The 20,323-nt window shown below is 46.7% G+C and overlaps 1 protein-coding gene across 3 annotated transcripts in view; it reads right to left on the bottom strand.

The window, feature by feature from the left end:
- Positions 1 to 20,323, bottom strand: part of LOC134945333 (cytochrome P450 2K1-like) — a 251,682-nt gene that overhangs the window by 176,754 nt on the left and 54,605 nt on the right. For 2 of the 3 annotated variants that reach the window (XM_063934537.1, XM_063934539.1), the window contains exons 5-6: positions 17,361 to 17,521; positions 2,444 to 2,617 (exon numbers count right to left, since the gene is read on the bottom strand). In XM_063934537.1, coding sequence (XP_063790607.1) covers positions 2,444 to 2,617; positions 17,361 to 17,521 — 335 coding nt within the window. The remainder of the gene's footprint in view (positions 1 to 2,443; positions 2,618 to 17,360; positions 17,522 to 20,323) is intronic. The other variant, XM_063934538.1, reaches the window with a different exon arrangement.

The following is a 20,323-nucleotide window of genomic DNA, read 5'->3' as shown; positions in this document are numbered from 1 at the left end:
GGTCGGAAGCTACTCTTGAAGTGCAAAGGCATCGCCGCTGTGCGATGCCTTTGCACTTCTGCAGGGGAAGGGGGGCGGCACTGACATGCGGGGCGGGATAGCCCTGTGCTGGGCGTCCCCTCGCATGTCAGTGTGAATGATCGTAGCTGTGCTAAATTTAGCACAGCTACGATCATCTCGGAATGTACCCCTATGTACAGATAAAATATCCATTCTCCATACAGGATCTTTTGCATGTTTGTCAGTAAAAGTTTTTGCATGTGTATGTAAAGTTATATGTCCACAGCCAGTTGTCATTTTATAAATATTTTTACTAAATGTACTATATATTGTTTAGAAATAAATGTTTTCTCCTTATAATTGCCAAAAAATACATATTGTTTAATTGAAAGGACGGTCAATTCATATGCAATTATATATGCACATAGCCTAATGACTATTATGGAGACATTAATACAGTGGTGTATCTGTCTCATCAACTAACTGCATCTCTTCTTCCCAGGGATGTAACATGCTGTGTGTGTGTGATTCCGCCGCAAACCCCGACCCCCCAGTATATGTACTTTACACACAGTTGACAATGATTGTCCTTATTTAGGAGAGGGGGGGCAGGGGCGTATCTACCCATTGGCCAGGATGGCACTCGCCAGGGGTGCCAGCCGAGCAGTGGGTGCCGCCCTCGGCCAATGGGTGGAATCCCTTAAGCCGTAGTGTCTGGCAATACCTGCTGTGCCGAGCTTCCTGTGCATTACCTGGGATGGAAGGCGGATGATCGCTCAGCAGGCAGGAGTTGGCGCCAGTGTCCGGCACTGCAATGTACTACAGGGAAGAAACTGAAAATAAACTACAACTCTCAGCAACCCTTGCTGTCGGGAGCTCCTGGCAGCAAGGGCTGCTGGGAGCTGTAATTTATTTTCAGTTTCTTCATGTAGTTTGGTGCGGTGCCATACACCGGCGCCAACTCCTGCCTGCTGAGTGATCCTCCGCCCTCCATCCCAGGCAGCTCTGCACAGCAGGTATTGCCAGACACTACGGTTATCTGCTGGGATGTTGTGGAGTGGGAACTAGGGTTATGTGCTGTGTGGGGAGGCTATGTATGTGCTGGGAGTGGGGGAGACTACTATGTGCTAAGGGTGGACTACAGCTATGTGCTGGGAGGGGTATGGGAACTATGGCTATGTGCTTGGGAAGGTGAGGGGCTATGTGCAGGGAGGTGGACTATGACTATCTATGCTGGCAGAGAACTATTGTTATGTGATGGGAGCGGGGTGGGAACTACTGTATGACTGTGTTGGGAGAGGTGGAGACCACGGCTATGTGCTGGGGGGACTACGGCTATTGCTTGGGGTGGTGGGGGCTATGGCTATTTACTGGGAGGTGACTATGGCTAATGGCTATGTGCTGTAAGGGGGATGGGGACTATGACTATGACTGTGGGGACTTATCTGGCACTGTGGGGACATATGTGTATCTGGCACCGTGGGGTCATATCTAGCACCGTGGGGGCATATCTGGCACTAAGAGGGCATATCTGGCACCACAAAGGGCATGTGTATCTGGCAAAATGGGGGCAAATCTGGCAACGTGGGGGCATATGTGTATCTGGCACTATGGGGGCATATCTAACACTGTAGGGGCATATCTGCCACTGTGGGGGCACACGTGTATCTGGCACTGTGGAGGCATATCTAGCAATGTGAGGGCATATCTGGAACTGTGGGGGCATATGTGTCTCTATATGTATATCTGGCACTCTGGAGGCATGTGTGTATCTGGCACTGTGGGGGCATGTGTGTATCTGGCACTGTGGGGGAATATGTGTATCTGGCACTGTGGGGGAATATGTGTATCTGGCACTATTGGAGGCATATGTGTATCTGGCACTGCACTATTGGAGGCATGTGTGTATCTGGCACTGCACTATTGGGGTCATATGTGTAGCAAGCGCCGATTTTCATTGACCACGCCCCATGTGGCATGTGGCCAAACCCTTTTTTTGTGTGCGTGCACGCAGTACCGCTAAGATTTTATTTTCTACCTGCACCACTAAGTAGTGCACTGCACTGCACTTCTTTGCACTACTATTTGATTATACTACCTGGCCTTGGGTGGCATTGCCTCCTCAGCCAGACCAGGCACTGCTGATGTCTCCTCAGTGTTATAAGAATTTCTGTGTGGGCATAATGTGTAAAGAGAACTGCTACTGTGTGGGCATGATGTGTATAAGGGTTTTATTGTGTAGCATAATTTTAATCGGGGGATCTATTGTATGGTCATGCCCCTTTCCCACAAGATCATGTCCCTTTTTTGCACGTGCACCTTCCCTATTTCAAATATGTGGGGTGCCTGTCCCTTACTTTGCCAGTAAGCCCGGACCCCTAGATACGTCCCTGAGAGGGGGTAATAATTTATATATTAGTTGGAGAACACGAATAAGAGTTACCTGTTTTTGCTTCATAAAATAGGCATCAATAAATCCGGTGATGTCATTTTCATCAAACTCGTGCCTTCGCATTTTGATACACTCTAAAACAAATTCAATTTGATCTTGGGTGTTCTTCACTATTTGCTTATGTAGGCCAAGAAGAGTTCCGATAAGAGGGTAGTAATTATACACCTGTTGAAAGTTGAAACAAATTACTTTTTGTTTAGATTTCAGACGCTGATGTCCGATGGTTTCTTTGCTGGTCATGTGCCGGAGGTGCAGTGCTTTAGTGCCACAATGGTGCTGCAGCTCTGGACACAGCATAAGCAGGGAGGTGCAAGGTTTCTCGACACTCTAGGCAAAACTTCAGCCTACTGCCCCCAACCACCACCAATGCCCACTTCCCAGCCCTTCACATGAAAGTGTTACTTATAAGTTCCACAGCCACCACTTACATTAAGCACAACAAGGTGATAGGCAGAGTCATTGACGCCCCCTCAGATCCCGGCACCCTAGGCAGCTACCTAAACTGCATAATTGTAGAGATGGCCCTGAGCATGGGGCAAGCCACAGTTAGATTGACAAGCTTTTTGGGTTCTGGAAAAGGACTCGTTTCAGAAAATGGAAACATGTCACCTCTGTATTTGGGGCGGTCCAAAACCAGCAACTGGTTTGTTGGATGCAGCTTCACTGACCTTCGCATATGGACATTCTGAGCAACCTTAGGGTTGCGCAGATATCCGATGACCCACGCAATGGTGATCCAATGCCGCATTGGAGATCTGAGAAGCTGGCACTGGGTGTCTTTTTAACAAAAGACGCCTTCTGCTGCATATACACAACTTCTCAGATCTGCTGCTATCAAAGACGCAGCAGCGATCACTTTTGCGTCCACCTCAGGCCCTTAGTACTCGAGTAGAACTCAAGTAGACCTGCACTATTCATATTATGTGATGCCCTGTACTAGAGTGGATCTCTCCCACATTTGAAGACAGGGCCAGCCCAAGCGTAATTTTTTTGTAAGCAAATAATAAGATTTTAAACCTACCGGTAAATCTTTTTCTCGTAGTCCGTAGAGGATGCTGGGGACTCCGTAAGGACCATGGGGATAGATGGGCTCCGCAGGAGACATGGGCACTTTAAGAAAGAAATTTAGGTATGGGTGTGCACTGGCTCCTCCCTCTATGCCCCTCCTTCAGACCTCAGTTAGAGAAACTGTGCCCAGAGGAGACGGACAGTACGAGGAAAGGATTTTTGTTAATCCAAGGGCAAGATTCATACCAGCCCACACCATTCACACCGTATAACCTGTGATATACTAACCAGTTAACAGTATGAAAACAACACAACATCAGTCCGAGACCGATGAACTATAACATAACCCTTATGTAAGCAAAACTATATACAAGTCTTGCAGAAGTAGTCCACACTTGGGACGGGCGCCCAGCATCCTCTACGGACTACGAGAAAAAGATTTACCGGTAGGTTTAAAATCTTATTTTCTCTTACTTCCTAGAGGATGCTGGGGACTCCGTAAGGACCATGGGGATTATACCAAAGCTCCCAAACGAGCAGGAGAGAGCGGATGACTCTGCAGCACCGATTGAGCAAACAGGAGGTCCTCCTCAGCTAGGGTATCAAACCTATAGAACTTTGCAAAGGTGTTTGAACCCGACCAAGTAGCAGCTCGGCACAGCTGTAATGCCGAGACCCCTCGGGCAGCCGCCCAAGAAGAGCCCACCTTCCTAGTGGAATGGGCCTTAACCGATTTTGGTAACGGCAATCCAGCTGTAGAATAAGCCTGCTGAATCGTGTTACAGATCCAGCGAGCTATAGTCTGATTCGAAGCAGGAGCGCCAACTTTGTTGGCTGCATACAGGACAAACAGTGCTTCTGTTTTTCTGATCCTAGCCGTTCCGGCCACGTAAATTTTCAAAGCCCTGACTACATCAAGGGACTCGGAATCCTCCAAGTCTCGCGTAGCCACAGGCACCAATATAGGTTGGTTCCTATGAAAAAATGACACCACCTTAGGCAAGAATTGAGGACGGGCCCGCAATTCCGCTCTATCCATATGGAAAACCAGATAGGGGCTTTTATGAGACAAAGCCGCCAATTTCGACACTCGCCTAGCCGAAGCCAAGGCTAACAACATGACCACCTTCTAAGTGAGATATTTTAACTCCACCGTTTTAAGTGGTTCAAACCAGTGCGACTTAAGGAAACTCAACACCATGTTAAGGTCCCAAGGCGCCACCGGAGGTACAAAAGGAGACTGAATATGCAGCACTCCCTTCAGAAAAGTCTGTACTTCTGGGAGAGAAGCTAATTCTTTCTGAAAGAAAATGGATAAGGCCGAAATCTGAACCTTAATGGAGCCTAATTTTAGGCCCCAATTCACTCCAGTTTTAGGAAGTGAAGGAAACAGCCCAGATGAAATTCTTTCGTAGGAGCATTCCTGGCCTCACACCAAGAAACATACTTTCGCCATATACGGTGATAATGTTTAGCTGTCACGTTCTTCCTAGCCCTTATTAGAGTAGGAATGACCTCATCCGGAATGTCCTTTTCCGCTAGGATCCGGCGTTCAACCGCCATGCCGTCAAACGCAGCCGCGGTAAGTCTTGGAACAGACAGGGCCCCTGTTGCAACAGGTCCTGTCTTAGAGGAAGAGGCCACGGATCTTCCTTGAGCATTTCCTGCAGATCCGGATACCAGGCCCTTCGTGGCCAATCTGGAACATTGAGAATTGTCCTCACTCTTCTTTTTCTTATTATTCTCAACACCTTGGGTATGAGAGGAAGAGGAGGAAACACATATACCGACTGGAACACCCACGGTGTCACTAGGGCGTCCACAGCTACCGCCTGAGGGTCTCTTGACCTGGCGCAATACCTCTGTAGCTTTTTATTGAGGCAGGACGCCATCATGTCTATCTGAGGCAGTCCCCACTGACTTGCAATCTGTGCGAAGACTTCCTGATGAAGTCCCCTCCGCCATTGTCACTCTGCTCCTTGTGCCGCCTTGGCGGTTTACATGAGCCACTGCGGTGACGTTGTCTGACTGGATCAGAACTGGTAGGTCGCGAAGCAAGTTCTCCGCTTGACGAAGGGCGTTGTATATGGCCCTCAGCTCCAGGACGTTGATGTGAAGACAAGTCTCTTGACTTGACCAAAGACCTTGGAAGTTTCTTCCCTGTGTGACTGCTCCCCAACCTCGGAGGCTCGCGTCCGTGGTCACCAGAATCCAGTCCTGAATGCCGAACCTGCGACCCTCTAGAAGGTGAGCACTGTGCAGCCACCACAGGAGAAATACCCTGGCTCTGGGGGACAGGGTGATCAACTGATGAATCTGTAGATGTGATCCGGACCACTTGTCCAGTAGGTCCCATTGGAAGGTCCTCACATGGAACCTGTCGAAGGGAATGGCCTTGTATGATGCCACCATCTTTTCCAGGACTCGAGTGCAGTGATGCACTGACACCTGTTTTAGTTTCAATAGGTTCCTGACCAGAGTCATGAGTTCCTGAGCCTTTTCTATCGGAAGATAAACCCTTTTCTGGTCCGTATCCAGAATCATGCCCAAGAAGGTCAGACGATTTGTAGGAACCAACTGCGACTTCGGGATATTGAGAATCTAGCCGTGTTGCTGTAACACCTTCAGTGAAAGTGACACGCTGTTTAGCAACTGTTCTCTTGATCTCGCTTTTATGAGGAGATCGTCCAAGTACGGGATAATTGTGACACCCTGCTTGCGCAGGAGCACCATCATTTCCGCCATTACCTTGGTGAAAATCCTCAGGGCCGTGGAAAGCCCAAACGGCAACGTCTGAAATTGGTAATGACAATCCTGTACCGCAAATCCCAGGTACGCCTGATGGGGTGGATATATGGGAACATGAAGGTATGCATCCTTTATGTCCAGGGATACCATAAAATCCCCCCTTTTCTAGGCTGGCGATGACCGCTCTGAGCGATTGCATCTCGAACTTGAACCTTTTCAAGTATAGGTTCAAGGATTTTAAATGGAAAATGGGTCTGACCGAACCGTCCGGTTTCGGGACTACTAACAGGGTTGATTACTACCCCTTCCCATGTTGAAGTAGGGGAACTTTGACCACCGCCTTTTGAAGATACAATTTGTGAATTGCATTTAACACTATCTCCCTTTCTGGGAGAGAAGCTGTTAAGGTCGATTTGAAAAACCGGCGAGGAGACACCCCTCAAATTCCAGTTTGTAACCCTGGGAAACAATTTCTATTGCCCCGGGATCCACCTGTGAGTGAACCCAGATGTGGTTGACAAGTCGAAGACGTGCCCCCCCCTGGGGTGGACTCCCTTAGCGGAGCTCCCGCATCATGCTGTGGATTTTGTAGAGGCCGGGGAGGACTTCTGCTCCTGGGAACCAGCTGTGGTTGGCAGCTTGTTTCCCCTGCCCTTACCTCTGGCAAGAAAAGACGATCCTCGTACTCTCTTGTTTCTATTTAACCGAAAGGCCCGCATTAGATAATGTGGCGCTTTCTTAGGCTGTGAGGGAATATATGGCAAAAATTTTTATTCAGTTGCAGTAGTTGTGGAGACCAGGGGGGTAATTCCAAGTTGATCGCAGCAGGATTTTTGTTAGCAATTGGGCAAAACCATGTGCACTGCAGGGGAGGCAGATATAACATGTGCAGAGAGAGTTAGATTTGGGTGGAGTGTGTTCAATCTGCAATCTAATTTGCAGTGTAAAAATAAAGCAGCCAGTATTGACCCTGCACAGAAACAAAATAACCCACCCAAATCTAACTCTTTCTGCACATGTTATATCTGCCTCCCCTGCAGTGCACATGGTTTTGCCCAATTGCTATAAAAAATCCTGCTGCGATCAACTTGGAATTACCCCCCAGGTCCGAGAGACCTTCCCCAAACAATTGCTCACCCTTGTAAGGTAAAACCTCCATATGCCTTTTGAGTCAGCATCACCTGTCCATTGCCGGGTCCATAGGACTCGTCTAGCAGAAATCAACATAGCGTTGATTCTATAATTGAGCATTTCTCATATATAAGACAGCATCTTTAATATGACCCAGGGTCAATAAAATGGTATCCTTATCCAGGGTATCAATTTCCGTCGATAAGGTACCGATCCATGCCGCTACAGCGCTACAAACCCAAGCCGACACTATCGCCGGTTTGAGTAAGGTACTAGAATTGTGTAAATGGACTTCAAGGTAGCCTGCTGTTTGCGATCAGCAGGATCCCTGAGGGTAGCCATATCTTGGGATGGCAGCGCTACCATTTTGGATAAGCGTGTCCACGCTTTTTCCCCTCTTGGGGAAGATTCTCACCGTATCCTGTCCTTAGTCGGGAAAGGATACGCCCTAAGAGTCCATTTGGGAATCTGCAGTTTCTTGTCTGGAGATTCCCAAGCCTTTTCAATAACTCATTCATGAGATGGGGGAAAGGTTACCTCAGCTTTCTTTACCCTATACATGTGTACCCTCGTGTCAGGGACAGGGGGTTTGATATGCAAATCATCTTTTATTACAATAATCATATATTGAATACTTTTAGCCAATACTGGCTGTAACTTTGCATCATCGTAGTCGACACTGGAGTCAGAATCCGTGTCGGTATCAGTGTCTACTATTTGGGATAGTGGGCGCTTTTGAGACCCTGAAGGTCCCTGCGACATAGGGACAGACATGGGTTGACTCCCTGGCTGTTCCCTAGCTTCAGCTTTGTCTAATCTTTTGTGCAATAAATGCACAGTAGCACTTAAACATTCCACATATCCAACCAGTCAGGTGTCGGTGTTGCCGACGGAGACACCACAGTCATTTACTCCACCTCCTCCCTATGAGAGCCTTCTACCTCAGACATGCAGACACACGCGTACCGACACACCACACACTCAGGGAATCCTCTTATCTGAAGACAGTTCCCCCACAAGGCCCTTTGGAGAGACAGAGAGAGAGTATGCCAGCACACACCCAGCGCTAATGACCCAGGAAAAAACACACAATATGTTTACCCAGATAGCGCTGTAATCTTTATTTTGCGCCAATTATGTGCCCCCCCCCCCCCCCTTCTTTAAAACCCTCTTTCACTGTGGATAAGCAGGGGAGAGTCCGGGGAGCTTCCTCTCAGCGCTGTGCTGTGGAGAAAATGGCGCTGGTGAGTGCTGAGGAAGAAGCCCCGCCCCCTCAGCGGCGGGCTTCTGTCCCGCTCAAATAATGAAAAAACTGGCGGGGGCTCTTTATATATACAGTGCCTAGCTGTATATATGTATTTTTGCCAGTAAAAGAAGTTAATATGCTGCACAGGGCGCCCCCCCTACGCCCTGCACTCTTACAGTGACTGCCGTGTGTGAGGTGTGTGGGAGCAATGGCGCACAGCTTTACTGCTGTGCGTTACCTCAGTGAAGATCTGAAGTCGTCTGCCTCCTCTGAAGTCTTCTTTCTTCTCATACTCACCCGGCTTCTATCTTCCGGCTCTGCGAGGTGGACGGCGGAGCGGCTCCGGGACGGGCGGCGAGGGTGAGACCTGCGTACCGATCCCTCTGGAGCTAATGGTGTCCAGTAGCCTAATAAACAGAGCCTAACATTAAAGTAGGTCTGTTTCTCTCTCCTCAGTCCCTCGCTGCAGGGAGTCTGTTGCCAGCAGAGCTCCCTGAAAATAAAAAACCTAACAAATATACTTTCTTTTCAGGAAACTCAGGAGAGCTCCCTGTAATGCACCCAGTCTCCTCTGGGCACAGTAGTAAACTGAGGTCTGGAGGCGGTGCATAGAGGGAGGAGCCAGTGCACACCCATACCTAAAGTTCTTTCTTAAAGTGCCCATGTCTCCTGCGGAGCCCGTCTATCCCCATGGTCCTTACGGAGTCCCCAGCATCCTCTAGGACGTAAGAGAAATATCTTTTGGAGCCCCTTAGTGGAATATATAGGGGTTTAGATTCATGCGGAAGGGGTGTGGTCACAGAATAGTACCAATTCACATTACACCGCACAGTAGTGTCTGTTAGTCACATTACACAACACAGTAGAGCCCCTTTTACACATTATGCCATGGTAGAGTACCTTATACACATTACACATTGCCCACCCCTAGACACACCACTGACTGGAATGTAATAAGAATGCTTAACAGCTAGATTATACATATTATTCAGTCAGGGCTCTAGATAAACTAGTTTATAGATGGAATAACTATTGACAAAAACCCTGACACACATACAGGGGTTGATCCAGAATAAAATGGCAAGGGGGGGGGGGGGGGGGGGCGGCACCATGGTAGAGGAAGGGGTAGTGTAGCAGTGAGAAGCAGGGCCGTAACTAGGTGTGTGCCAAAGTTGCCTTGCTCCCAGCGGGCAGCACCACCGCTTGCCACTCAGGGGTTACAGTGGGCCGGCACGGTTGAAAATGGAGCCCGCCCGCCCATCCTTGCCAAGCCACAGCAGCATCAGTCAGCACCTCCTACCTGCACTGTCCACTCTTCCCTGGCCTGCCATGCTTCTATTGATTGCACGCCTCGTCCAACTTACCGCCCCAGGTATAGCCTCCTCTCCTGCTGCTAGTCCCCTGCTCTGTGCCACCACCTTACGTGCTAGTTAGCTGTGTACTGTAGCCTGTATGGCCAGTGGCCTCTGGCCACACAACCGCTTACTTTCTTCACAGGTACCTCCTCCTCGCACCATAAATGCAGCAGAAGCCGGCTTCGGGACACGCTCATCCTCCACCACACAGGCCATGCAAGCTATGATAGTGAGAGCACCAAGCTGCAGGTTGGTCACACACTGAAATGGCGGTTATTTTAGATTGCAGGGGTTTTTTCTGTGGTGCTTCCCCTCTCAGCCCCTCTCTCTCCCCCACCCCTGTCTCTGGCTCCACCTCACTCTCTACCACCAACATCTCCCCCACTCCCCCATGTTTCACTTTCCAACATGTCTCTTGCTCTCTCCCACATCTCATTCTCGCTCTCGCCCACATCCCATCTCTCGCTCTCTCCCGCATCTCGTCTCTCTCACGCTCCCCCGCATCTCGTCTCTCTCACTCTCCCCCGCATGTCGTCTCTCTCGCTCTTCCCCGCGTCTCATCTCTCTCCCCTACGTCTCTTCTCTCGCTCTTTCCCCCACGTCGTGTGTCTCGCTCTTCCCCCCACGTCTCATCTCTCGCTCTTCCCCCCACGTCTCATCTCTCGCTCTCTTCCCTATGCAACTTTCTCCTCCATGTCTCTATCTAACCCACATCTCTTCCCAACCCCTGTTTCTCTCCCCATCTCACTCTCCCCCCACAACATCTCGCCACTCCTCCATGTCTCACTCTATCTAATGTCTCTCCCACTTGTCTCTTGTTCTCCCCCACATCTCATCTCTCTGGGTTGACCACTAGATCATTCTGGATACCGCAAAATACACTCTACAAAAAGAGCTGTAAACATAAAGCAACAAGCTCACTGTTTTTAAACTTTTTCAATTTATGTTAATAGAGCTGATTCAATAGTTTTTTGCGCCCCTGCTGAGGATCTTTAGCAATGGGTGTCTACCGGAGTTATTCAATTGCTGCTGCGAACAGATGCCCATTAAGGTGGCTGTCAACTGCGGGATTAGCCATGCAAAGCAGCTAAACCCATCTAAAACGCTTGAATGAGCGAGCAAAGCGCCCAAGCTACAGACGTTTTACACATTTTTCTCACCTCCTCAGAATGTGAAAAAAAAGTGTGTGCCACTTTTAATGGGAGTCTATCGGAGCAACACTCAAATAGCTCATTACTTCAAACAGCCAGCAGGTGGCGTACGACACAACTGAATCGCCCCATTGTATTCAAACACACACTTTTACATTTTGCAAGCGCTTGGTTTCACACAGACACAGTATATATATGGGTTAGGTTTTAAATGCCGGCTATCAGGATGCTGGCAGTCAGGAAATCGACAGCAGCATCCTGACAGTCAAAGTTCCGACAAGTGTCGATAAGTAGTCTAACCCTACCCTAACCTTGACCCTCCCTTTTAGGTGCTTGACCCTAACTCCCTCCCCTGCAGAGTAACCCTAACACCTCTGTGTAATGACTAAACCTAACTCCCTCCACAATAAACCTAATCCCCCCAGCCTAACCCTAACACCCCCTGGTGGTGCCTAACCATAACCCCCCTGCCCACACCCTGAACAAAGCCCTCCCCACTGCCACCCACACCTTAACCCTAACACCCCTGGGTGAATCCTAAACCTAACCATCTCCCACCCCCGTAGCCTAACCCTAATCCACCCTGGTGGTGCCTAACCCTAACCCCCCCACCCCGCACCCTAAACCTAACCCTCCTCCCCCCCAACACCATAACCTTTAGTCCCCTGGGGGTCACCTAAACCTAAGCCCCCATCCCCGGCCTAGTGTGTGTATATGTATATATTTAGGCCCGTTATTTGCACTGGGTTTAGGCTGAAGGAGATGTCTTTGCATATACAGAGCCTGGGAAACCAATGCAGCACCAATCTGACTGCATATCTCCAAACTGTCACAACTGCAGCAGGACAGTCCCGAATCACAGTCCCTAAAAGAGCAGGTTTTGCTGGGTCCCCATCATGAACCAAGGGAGAAGTACTTCCTAAAGACATTTCTACATGCAAACATCACGAGTCCTGAGGGTACTTATTTTTACACTACCCTAGGCGGTGGGCACACCATTTGGTTTGCTAATCTGACACTGGGTGTACTATTTAACTAAAGGCATAACCACTAATCACATCGGAAATTTCGACATATGCACACCTCTTTATATGTTGGCAATATTACACTATCTCTCGCTTTTCTAATTTCCTTACGGTCCATCTACGGAGTCAGCGGGAAAGCTAGAAGACCGGTATCAGGAGAAACACGGTTTTTACTACATGCCTGAAAAACACATGGGATGCGGTACGCATATTATTATTTAATTTACACTTGGAATTCGTCTAACACAGAAGGCGCTGGGTTCTACCACTTTGTATATTTTACCCACCTGGACTTTTGGAAAAGAGTCCACCCAAGAGGACCCTTTTAGCAGCCCCCTTAAACAGGGGAAGTGTTTTTGAACTGTGACTCTGACTGACTATTGTATTCATATTTCTTAAATATTAGTCTTGTTATCCAGGTAGCAGCGCTATTTGCACCACTGTTTTGTGTGTGTGTATATGTATGTATATATATATATATATATATATATATATATACACTGCTCAAACAAATAAATGGAACACTGAAATCACACATCCTAGATCTGAATGAATTAAATATTCTTATTAAATACTTTGTTCTTTACATAGTTGAATGTGCTGACAACAAAATCACACAAAAATTATCAATGGAAATCAAATTTATTAACCCATGGAGGTCTGGATTTGGAGTCACACTCAAAATGAAAGTGGAAAAACACACTACAGGCTGATCCAACTTTGATGTAATGTCCTTAAAACAAGTCAAAATGAGGCTCAGTAGTGTGTGTGGCCTCCACGTGCCTGTATGACCTCCCTACAACGCCTGGGCATGCTCCTGATGAGGTGGCGGATGGTCTCCTGAGGGATCTCCTCCCAGACCTGGACTAAAGCATCCGCCAACTCCTGGACAGTCTGTGGTGCAACGTGGCGTTGGTGGATGGAGCGAGACATGATGTCCCAGATGTGCTCAATTGGATTCAGGTCTGGGAAATGGGCGGGTCAGTCCATAGCATCAATGCCTTTGTCTTGCAGGAACTGCTGACACACTCCAGCAACATGAGGTCTAGCATTGTCTTGCATTAGGAGGAACCCAGGGCCAACCGCACCAGCATATGGTCTCACAAGGGGTCTGAGGATCTCATCTCGGTACCTAATGGCAGTCAGGCAACCTCTGGCGAGCACATGGAGGGCTGTGAGGCCCCCCAAAGAAATGCCACCCCACACCATTACTGACCCATTGCCAAACCGGTCATGCTGGAGGATGCTGCTAGCAGCAGAACGTTCTCCTTGGCGTCTCTGTCACGTCTGTCACATGTACTCAGTGAGAACCTGCTTTCATCTGTGAAGAGTACAGGGGGCCAGTGGCGAATTTGCCAATCTTGGTGTTCTCTGGCAAATGCCAAACGTCCTGCACGGTGTTGGGCTGTAAGCACAACCCCCACCTGTGGACGTCGGGCCCTCATACCACCCTCATGGAGTCTGTTTCTGATCGTTTGAGTAGACACATGCACATTTGTGGCTTGCTGGAGGTCATTTTGCAGGGCTCTGGCAGTGTTCTCCTGTTCCTCCTTGCACAAAGGCGGAGGTACAGATGGGTCCACGTTTATCTTGACCTTTAATAGGATTAACTGAGACTGGCCAGTCGGACTTAATCCCCTGCTGTAATAACTTAATCCCCTGCTGTATTGTTCTCTGTATTGTATTGCAGCTGAGAACAATAGATGAGGGGTTTATGCTAATAAATCATGTTGTGCCTAGGCGCAGAAAACTAGTCAAGATAACCGTGGATCTATCTGTAGCGGTCCTGCTGCTGGGTTGTTGCCCTCCTACAGCCTCCTCCACGTCTCCTGATGTACTGGCGGGTGGTCTTCAGTATGCCGAATGTCGGGATCCCGGCGCACGGTATACCGGCGCCGGAATCCCGACACCCGGCATACCGACATATATTCTCCCTCGTGGGGGTCCAAGACCCCCCTGGAGGGAGAATAAAATAGCGTGGCGCACGTAGCGTGGCGAGCGCAGCGATCCCGCAAGAGGCTCCTTTGCGCTCACCACGGTGTTGGTATGCTGGTCGCCGGGAGCCCGGCCGCCGGCATACCATACTACACCCGTACTGGCCTGTCTCCTGGTAGCGCCTCCATGCTCTGGACACTACGCTGACAGACACAGCAAACCTTCTTGCCACAGCTCGCATTGATGTGCCATCGTGGATGAGCTGCACTACCTGAGCCACTTGTGTGGGTTGTAGACTCCGTCTCATGCTACCACTAGAGTGAAAGCACCTCCAGCTTTCAAAAGTGACCAAAACATCAGCCAGAAAGTATAGGAGCTGAGAAGTGGTCTGTAGTCACCACCTGCAGAACAACTCCTTTATTGGGGGTGTCTTGCTAATTGCCTATAATTTCCACCTGTTGTCTATTCCATTTGCACAACAGCATGTGAAATTGATTGTCAATCAGTGTTGCTTCCTAAGTGGACAGTTTGATTTCACAGAAGTGTGATTGACTTGGAGTTGCATTGTGTTGTTTAAGTGTTCCCTTTATTTTTTTGAGCAGTGTATATATAGCAGCAGTGATATAATCCTTCAAATCAGTGAGGCCCTGACCACGATATATAATGTGATTTTCAGAAAATGATTTGGATACTTGCTGGTGTTATTTAAGGGGGGAGGGGCGGCACCAAAGTACTGCCTTGCCCCGGGTGACAGAAATCCAATTTTCGGCCCTGCCTAGACTATGCCATTGGATGCAAGAAACACATTAATGACTGTTTGATAGCTACCAAACATTGAGGGCGATTTAGTAGGGATAGCTTATGCGATCCTTATTACATTTCCCCGATGGTCGCATCCTACGCGCACGCAGGACCCGCTATGCACAAGTGCAGAACATGTCCTGCGATCTCAGCGCAGGAATGCGAATGCCTCTGCCGGCATCGTGGATGCAGTTTCCTTGGCCTCGCAAGGACAGCCTGCGATGGCAAGTCTGAATAAGCTCAGGCTTACTCAGCCTGCTGTCACAGATGCGATCGCATATGCAGGGAGGAGGTGATATGCACACCAGTGTCCACCAGAAAATGTTGCTTCTTTAAAAATTTATAATTTAAAAAACAATGACAATAATCTTGACAATAAATGTAAATGTTTATTTACAGAGCCGTCCCTAGGCATACTAGGCAAATGCCTAGGACATTTGATATGCCTAGGGGCACCAGCAGCTTCTACTGATTAAAATGATATGCGGCATTCCTACATTCTGTGTGTGACTGCGGCTGTATCCGCATATGAAGCGCTCTGTTACAGTGTATTCCAATCACTATAAAATAGCATTTCATACGCAAATACAGCCACAGTCGCACACAGAATATAGGCATGCAGCATATCATAGTAATGCATTTTCATCAAAAAAGGTGCCCGACGTTAGCAGAGCTGCCAGCTGACTCATGCCAGGCATCTCTTGCTGCATGGCGTATTGAGGCAAGATGTATGAGGACACATCTGTATCCAAACAGAGGCAGAGGTCACAGTGTTAGCGGTGATGTGAATGCTGTGTGCGGGTGAATTGGTTGTGCAGTAGTGTTTGGCATATGTGTAAGGGGCATTATGTGTGTCATGCATATAAGTGCACTAATAATGTGCAGCATATGTGAAAGGGACATTATGTGTGTCATTATGTGTATAAGGGCATTAATAATGTGCAGCATATGTGTAAGGGACGTTATGTGTATTAGGGCATTAATAACGGTTGGCATAATATGTAAAGTGCATTATGTTTATAAGGACATTAATAATGTATGTCATATGTGTAAGGGGCATTACGGTGTGGTATTATGTGTATAAATGCATTATTAATGTGTGGCATAATGTGTATAAGGTGTTCTACTGTGTGGTGTAACATATAGAAAGGGCACTACTGTGTGATCTAATGTGAATAAATAGCAATATGGTGTGGTGTAATGGGAATAAAGAGCAATTCAGTGTGATGCAATGTGAATAAGAGGCATTACTGTGAGGAGTAACGTATATAAGGTAAAGTGGTATTACTGTGTGATGTAAGGTAATTTAGGGACACTTTCACATAATAAAATGTGAATAAAGTTGCACTACTGTATAGCGTAAATGGAATTGGGGGTACTATTGTGTGGCCATGCCCCTTCCCAGCAAGAACACGGCCCTTTTTGGACTGTGCGCCGAATGTGCACATTGGTGGTCATTCCGAATTGTTCGCTCGCTAGCAGTTTTTTGCAGCGGTGCAAACGCTATGACGCCCCCCACTGGGAGTGTATTTTAGCTTAGCAGAAGTGCGAACGAAAGGATCGCAGAGCGGCTACAAAATTATTTTGTGCAGTTTCAGAGTAGCTTCAGACCTACTCAGCGCTTGCGATCACTTCAGACTGTTTAGTTCCTGTTTTGACATCACGAACAGGCCCTGCGTTCACCCAGCCACGCCTGCGTTTTACCTGGCACACCTGCATTTTTCCCGAACACTTCATGAAAACGGCCAGTTGACACCCAGAAACGCCCCCTTCGTGTCAATCACTCTGCGGCCAGCAGTGCGACTGAAAAGCTTTGCTAGACCTTGTGTGAAACTACATCGTTCGTTGTAATAGTACGACGCATGTGCGCATTGCGCCGCATACGCATGCGCAGAAGTGCCGATTTTTTGCCTAATTGCTGTGCAGCGACCGAAAACAGCTAGCGATCAACTCGGAATGACCCCCATTGTTCCTATTTAAAATATAGGGTGTAGGAACACCAAAATGAGAACTGCTATGGTTGAGGGGTGATGGTGCTGGGAAAGGGGTGCAGGGTTAGAGGTGGAACCAGCGGCGGTGCTAGGGGGCACCAGCCAAAATCTTGCCTAGGGCATCACAATGGTTAGGGCCGGCTCTGTTTATTTAGAATGTTGTCATTTATGGGGGGTAGTGGAGGGTTTGTCAATTGGATGACCCCTGAATTTCTATAACTTGGGGGATGGTGTTTTATATACCTTGTATTGGTTAGTTAGAGTTCTTTTATAACTGTTAATTGCAAAGATTTCTTTTTTTTTCAGATAATATATTGGGGATATCATTGAGTATATTACACTTAATAATTTGTGCCCTAATAGATTCATTATTAAGTAAATATACTACTACATTTAAAAAATATACTGTATGTATTAATTATGAAATAATCATATAGAAAATAAACACAGATTTAGGAATTCTAGAAATTCTCCAAACAGTATAGTATAATAGTCAAATAATAAAAGCGTCTCTTACCATCAGTTTTGATTCACCAGCTAGCTGGGTGTTTTCTTCCATCAATCTGCTTAGTTTTTTAAATTTTGCATCATCATGCTCAAACCTTTTCCCAAAAACAATAGAGCAGATTACATTGGCCACCGCACTGTTCAGTATAATGTGGCTATCAAATGGTTTGTCTAAAAAAAGCAAACAGACAGAAATGGAAGACTGGATGAATGTACTCCAGTAAAATAGTGTAATACAATCAATGGGCTCAATTCAATTTTGCGTGGATTGAATAGCGCCGGGAATTAGCTCCCAGTTCTATTTAATTCAGCATCCTATCATGTCGGGGAATGCTGGTTCTCGTGGACTAAACAGGGTATTTTGCAGCGAGAACGGGCATTCTCTGTCTAAAGTGACCGGTGCAATGCTGTTTCCGCCACCCTAAGAGCAGAAATCAGCATCACGCCAGCACTTTTGTCAGATTTCTGCTCGCACTCTCGTTGGGTGTCACAGCATGCTAAATTGAATAGCACTGGGAGCTAATTTCCAGCACTATTCAATCCAAGCAGTATTGAATCGAGCCCATATGAATGCATTAGAACAAGAGATAAGTGACTCCAGCTACTCTTCACAATCCACATAGACTTATGTGAGGGCATTCCAATGTAACAAGACATCTACAAAAAATAAAAAAATACACTAGTAAAGTCATTGATATAAGAAGTTCCACTTATATAAAGCTATCTGAAGTTAGCAGCACTTGAGTAGACACTTGGATTTAAATAATACTACTTGAGTCAAGAGTACCCTAAAAATGTTACAGTTTTAATGCCAAAGAATACAATAGTAAAATATTCACCACTCCTATCGAAAGATTCTAGACAATACCATACAAACATATTTCCAATATCTCATCTCTACTAAAGCCTGTAACCTAAGTGACTTTTAAATACATTAAATTATCTTCTCACCCCTTCCACACCAAACTCACTGGATGCTGTCAGTACTTAAGATCTTAAATCCCTCTTCACAAAGGCAGATCTAGGGGCAGTCTCTGGACACAGCTGTTATACTGTAGTTTGTTCAATTCAAATTAAGGTTTTGGATTGGGAAAGATGGCTATATAAGCACTTTTGGATTTGTAGTCAGTCACTCTTTGCCTTGATAAAGATCCCAGTAGGGATAGAAACGCGTCGGCAGGATGTACAAGGCGGATGCTGTAAGGTGGACATTGCCAGAGGAGAGTGGAGCACCAGTAAGCTGACCCGGGACACTGCTGGGTGAATATCACCTCTCACACACCCATTTGAACTGTCTAACCACCAGTTCCTTTCATTCTGGTACTACTCTATATCACTACACTGAGTGCTATTTGTGTTGATTTTAATGTGTGTCATTTGTTCAATGTGTCTTTGTTCCAACATTAAAAAACGTGTTATGTCACATGTTGTTGTTTTTTTCTTTTTTGCATGAAATGGGACACTGATGAGACACTACTGAAAACCGCTTAAGACAATATATGTGGAATACTTTGAAAAGGAATTGTGGACATTGGACAGAAAGTACTGCATTTCATAAAGGACATTGATCTCATGGATTTTGAAAGTAACTTTTAATTGTTAGCGCCGGCGAAGGGATCATCCACTTCAATTTTCTTTCCTAGAGATCTAGGGGTTAGGCCGCCCTAATTTTATTATTTTTATTGATTGGTTATAATCCCACATTTGAGTACAGCCAATTTAATAGAATAATAAAGAAAAAGCCAATAACTATGAATTTATTTTTATTTTTTAATTATGTATACATATGTACTAAGTAGGACAGCTTACAGGGGCAGTATGTGCATGTCCTACCCATTTACACTCCAGTCAAGATGGTATATGGTGCAGTACAGTAGAAATATTTTGCAGTTACTGGTACATTCTGGCCTGACAGTACCAACACAAGCACCCATGTGCCGCACTAGGCGCGTGCCTAATGGGAAATTGGCCACTGCCAATTCAAAGACAAGATTTATAAGATCTGATGGTCTTCCTCAACCTGCTCTATCCCTTCCATGAACCCTCTGACACTTCTTCATTTGATTATACAATGAAGTATCTACTCTCTTCTCTTCTCTTATCTACTCTGCTACCTTTCCTTTTAATCCTATACCCTCACAATCAGTTAAACTGTATCTGTAATCTCTCTCTCTCTCACACACACACACACACACACACACACACACACACACACACACACATTCTCTCTCTCTCTCTCTCTCTCTCTCTCTCTCTCTCTCTCTCTCTCCTGGAATCTTTCTATCCAGTGATTACTCCTATTCAGAAAAAAAAATCTTACATTAACTTTCTCTCTGAAATTACTGTCCTGTCTTATACAGATTACAGAACCCACTTTAGTCTGGCTTTCATTCCTAACAGTCCACTGACTGAAGATGGTGAATGATTTGGCCAATGCTACTGCAAGTCTAAAGTTTATTATTTACTAATTCTCCTGTACCTCTCTGAAGAATGTGACACTGATAAGCACTCTCTTCTCATACAATTGCTACAGTCTTTAAGCCTTCAGGACACTGTCCTATCCAGGTTCATTCTATTTATCAAATACTTATTTCAGTGTCACTTCTCTGGATCCACCTCCTCTCAGGTTCCTCTATAAATCGGAGAACTGCAAGGCTAAGTTTAAGGTCCTCTGCTATTCATCCAAAATACATCCACTCCTGACCACTAAATATCCGCATATGCACCTGTTTGGCTGCTCAACCATAATGCATAAAATTAACTAATGAGGATGATACCCGGCAGCTGAATCTGTTTGGCTGAATGCAGTCTGCCCCATTTATGCATCCCTGCCAACTAATACATTTTCCCCTCCAGGACAGCTCATGGGAGGGAGATGCAGATGATGGATTGTGGAGGTGAGCCTGGGCACTTTCCATCATTAGGCCCTACCTCTCACGGCATAGTGCTGAGGATTTCAGGTCTGTGAAGAGA

Source organism: Pseudophryne corroboree, chromosome 7, assembly GCF_028390025.1.
Source record: "Pseudophryne corroboree isolate aPseCor3 chromosome 7, aPseCor3.hap2, whole genome shotgun sequence".
NCBI classification, from domain to species: Eukaryota; Metazoa; Chordata; class Amphibia; order Anura; family Myobatrachidae; genus Pseudophryne; species Pseudophryne corroboree.
The sequence above is the reverse complement of the archived record's forward strand: the minus strand, read 5'-3'. Positions and strand labels throughout refer to the sequence as shown.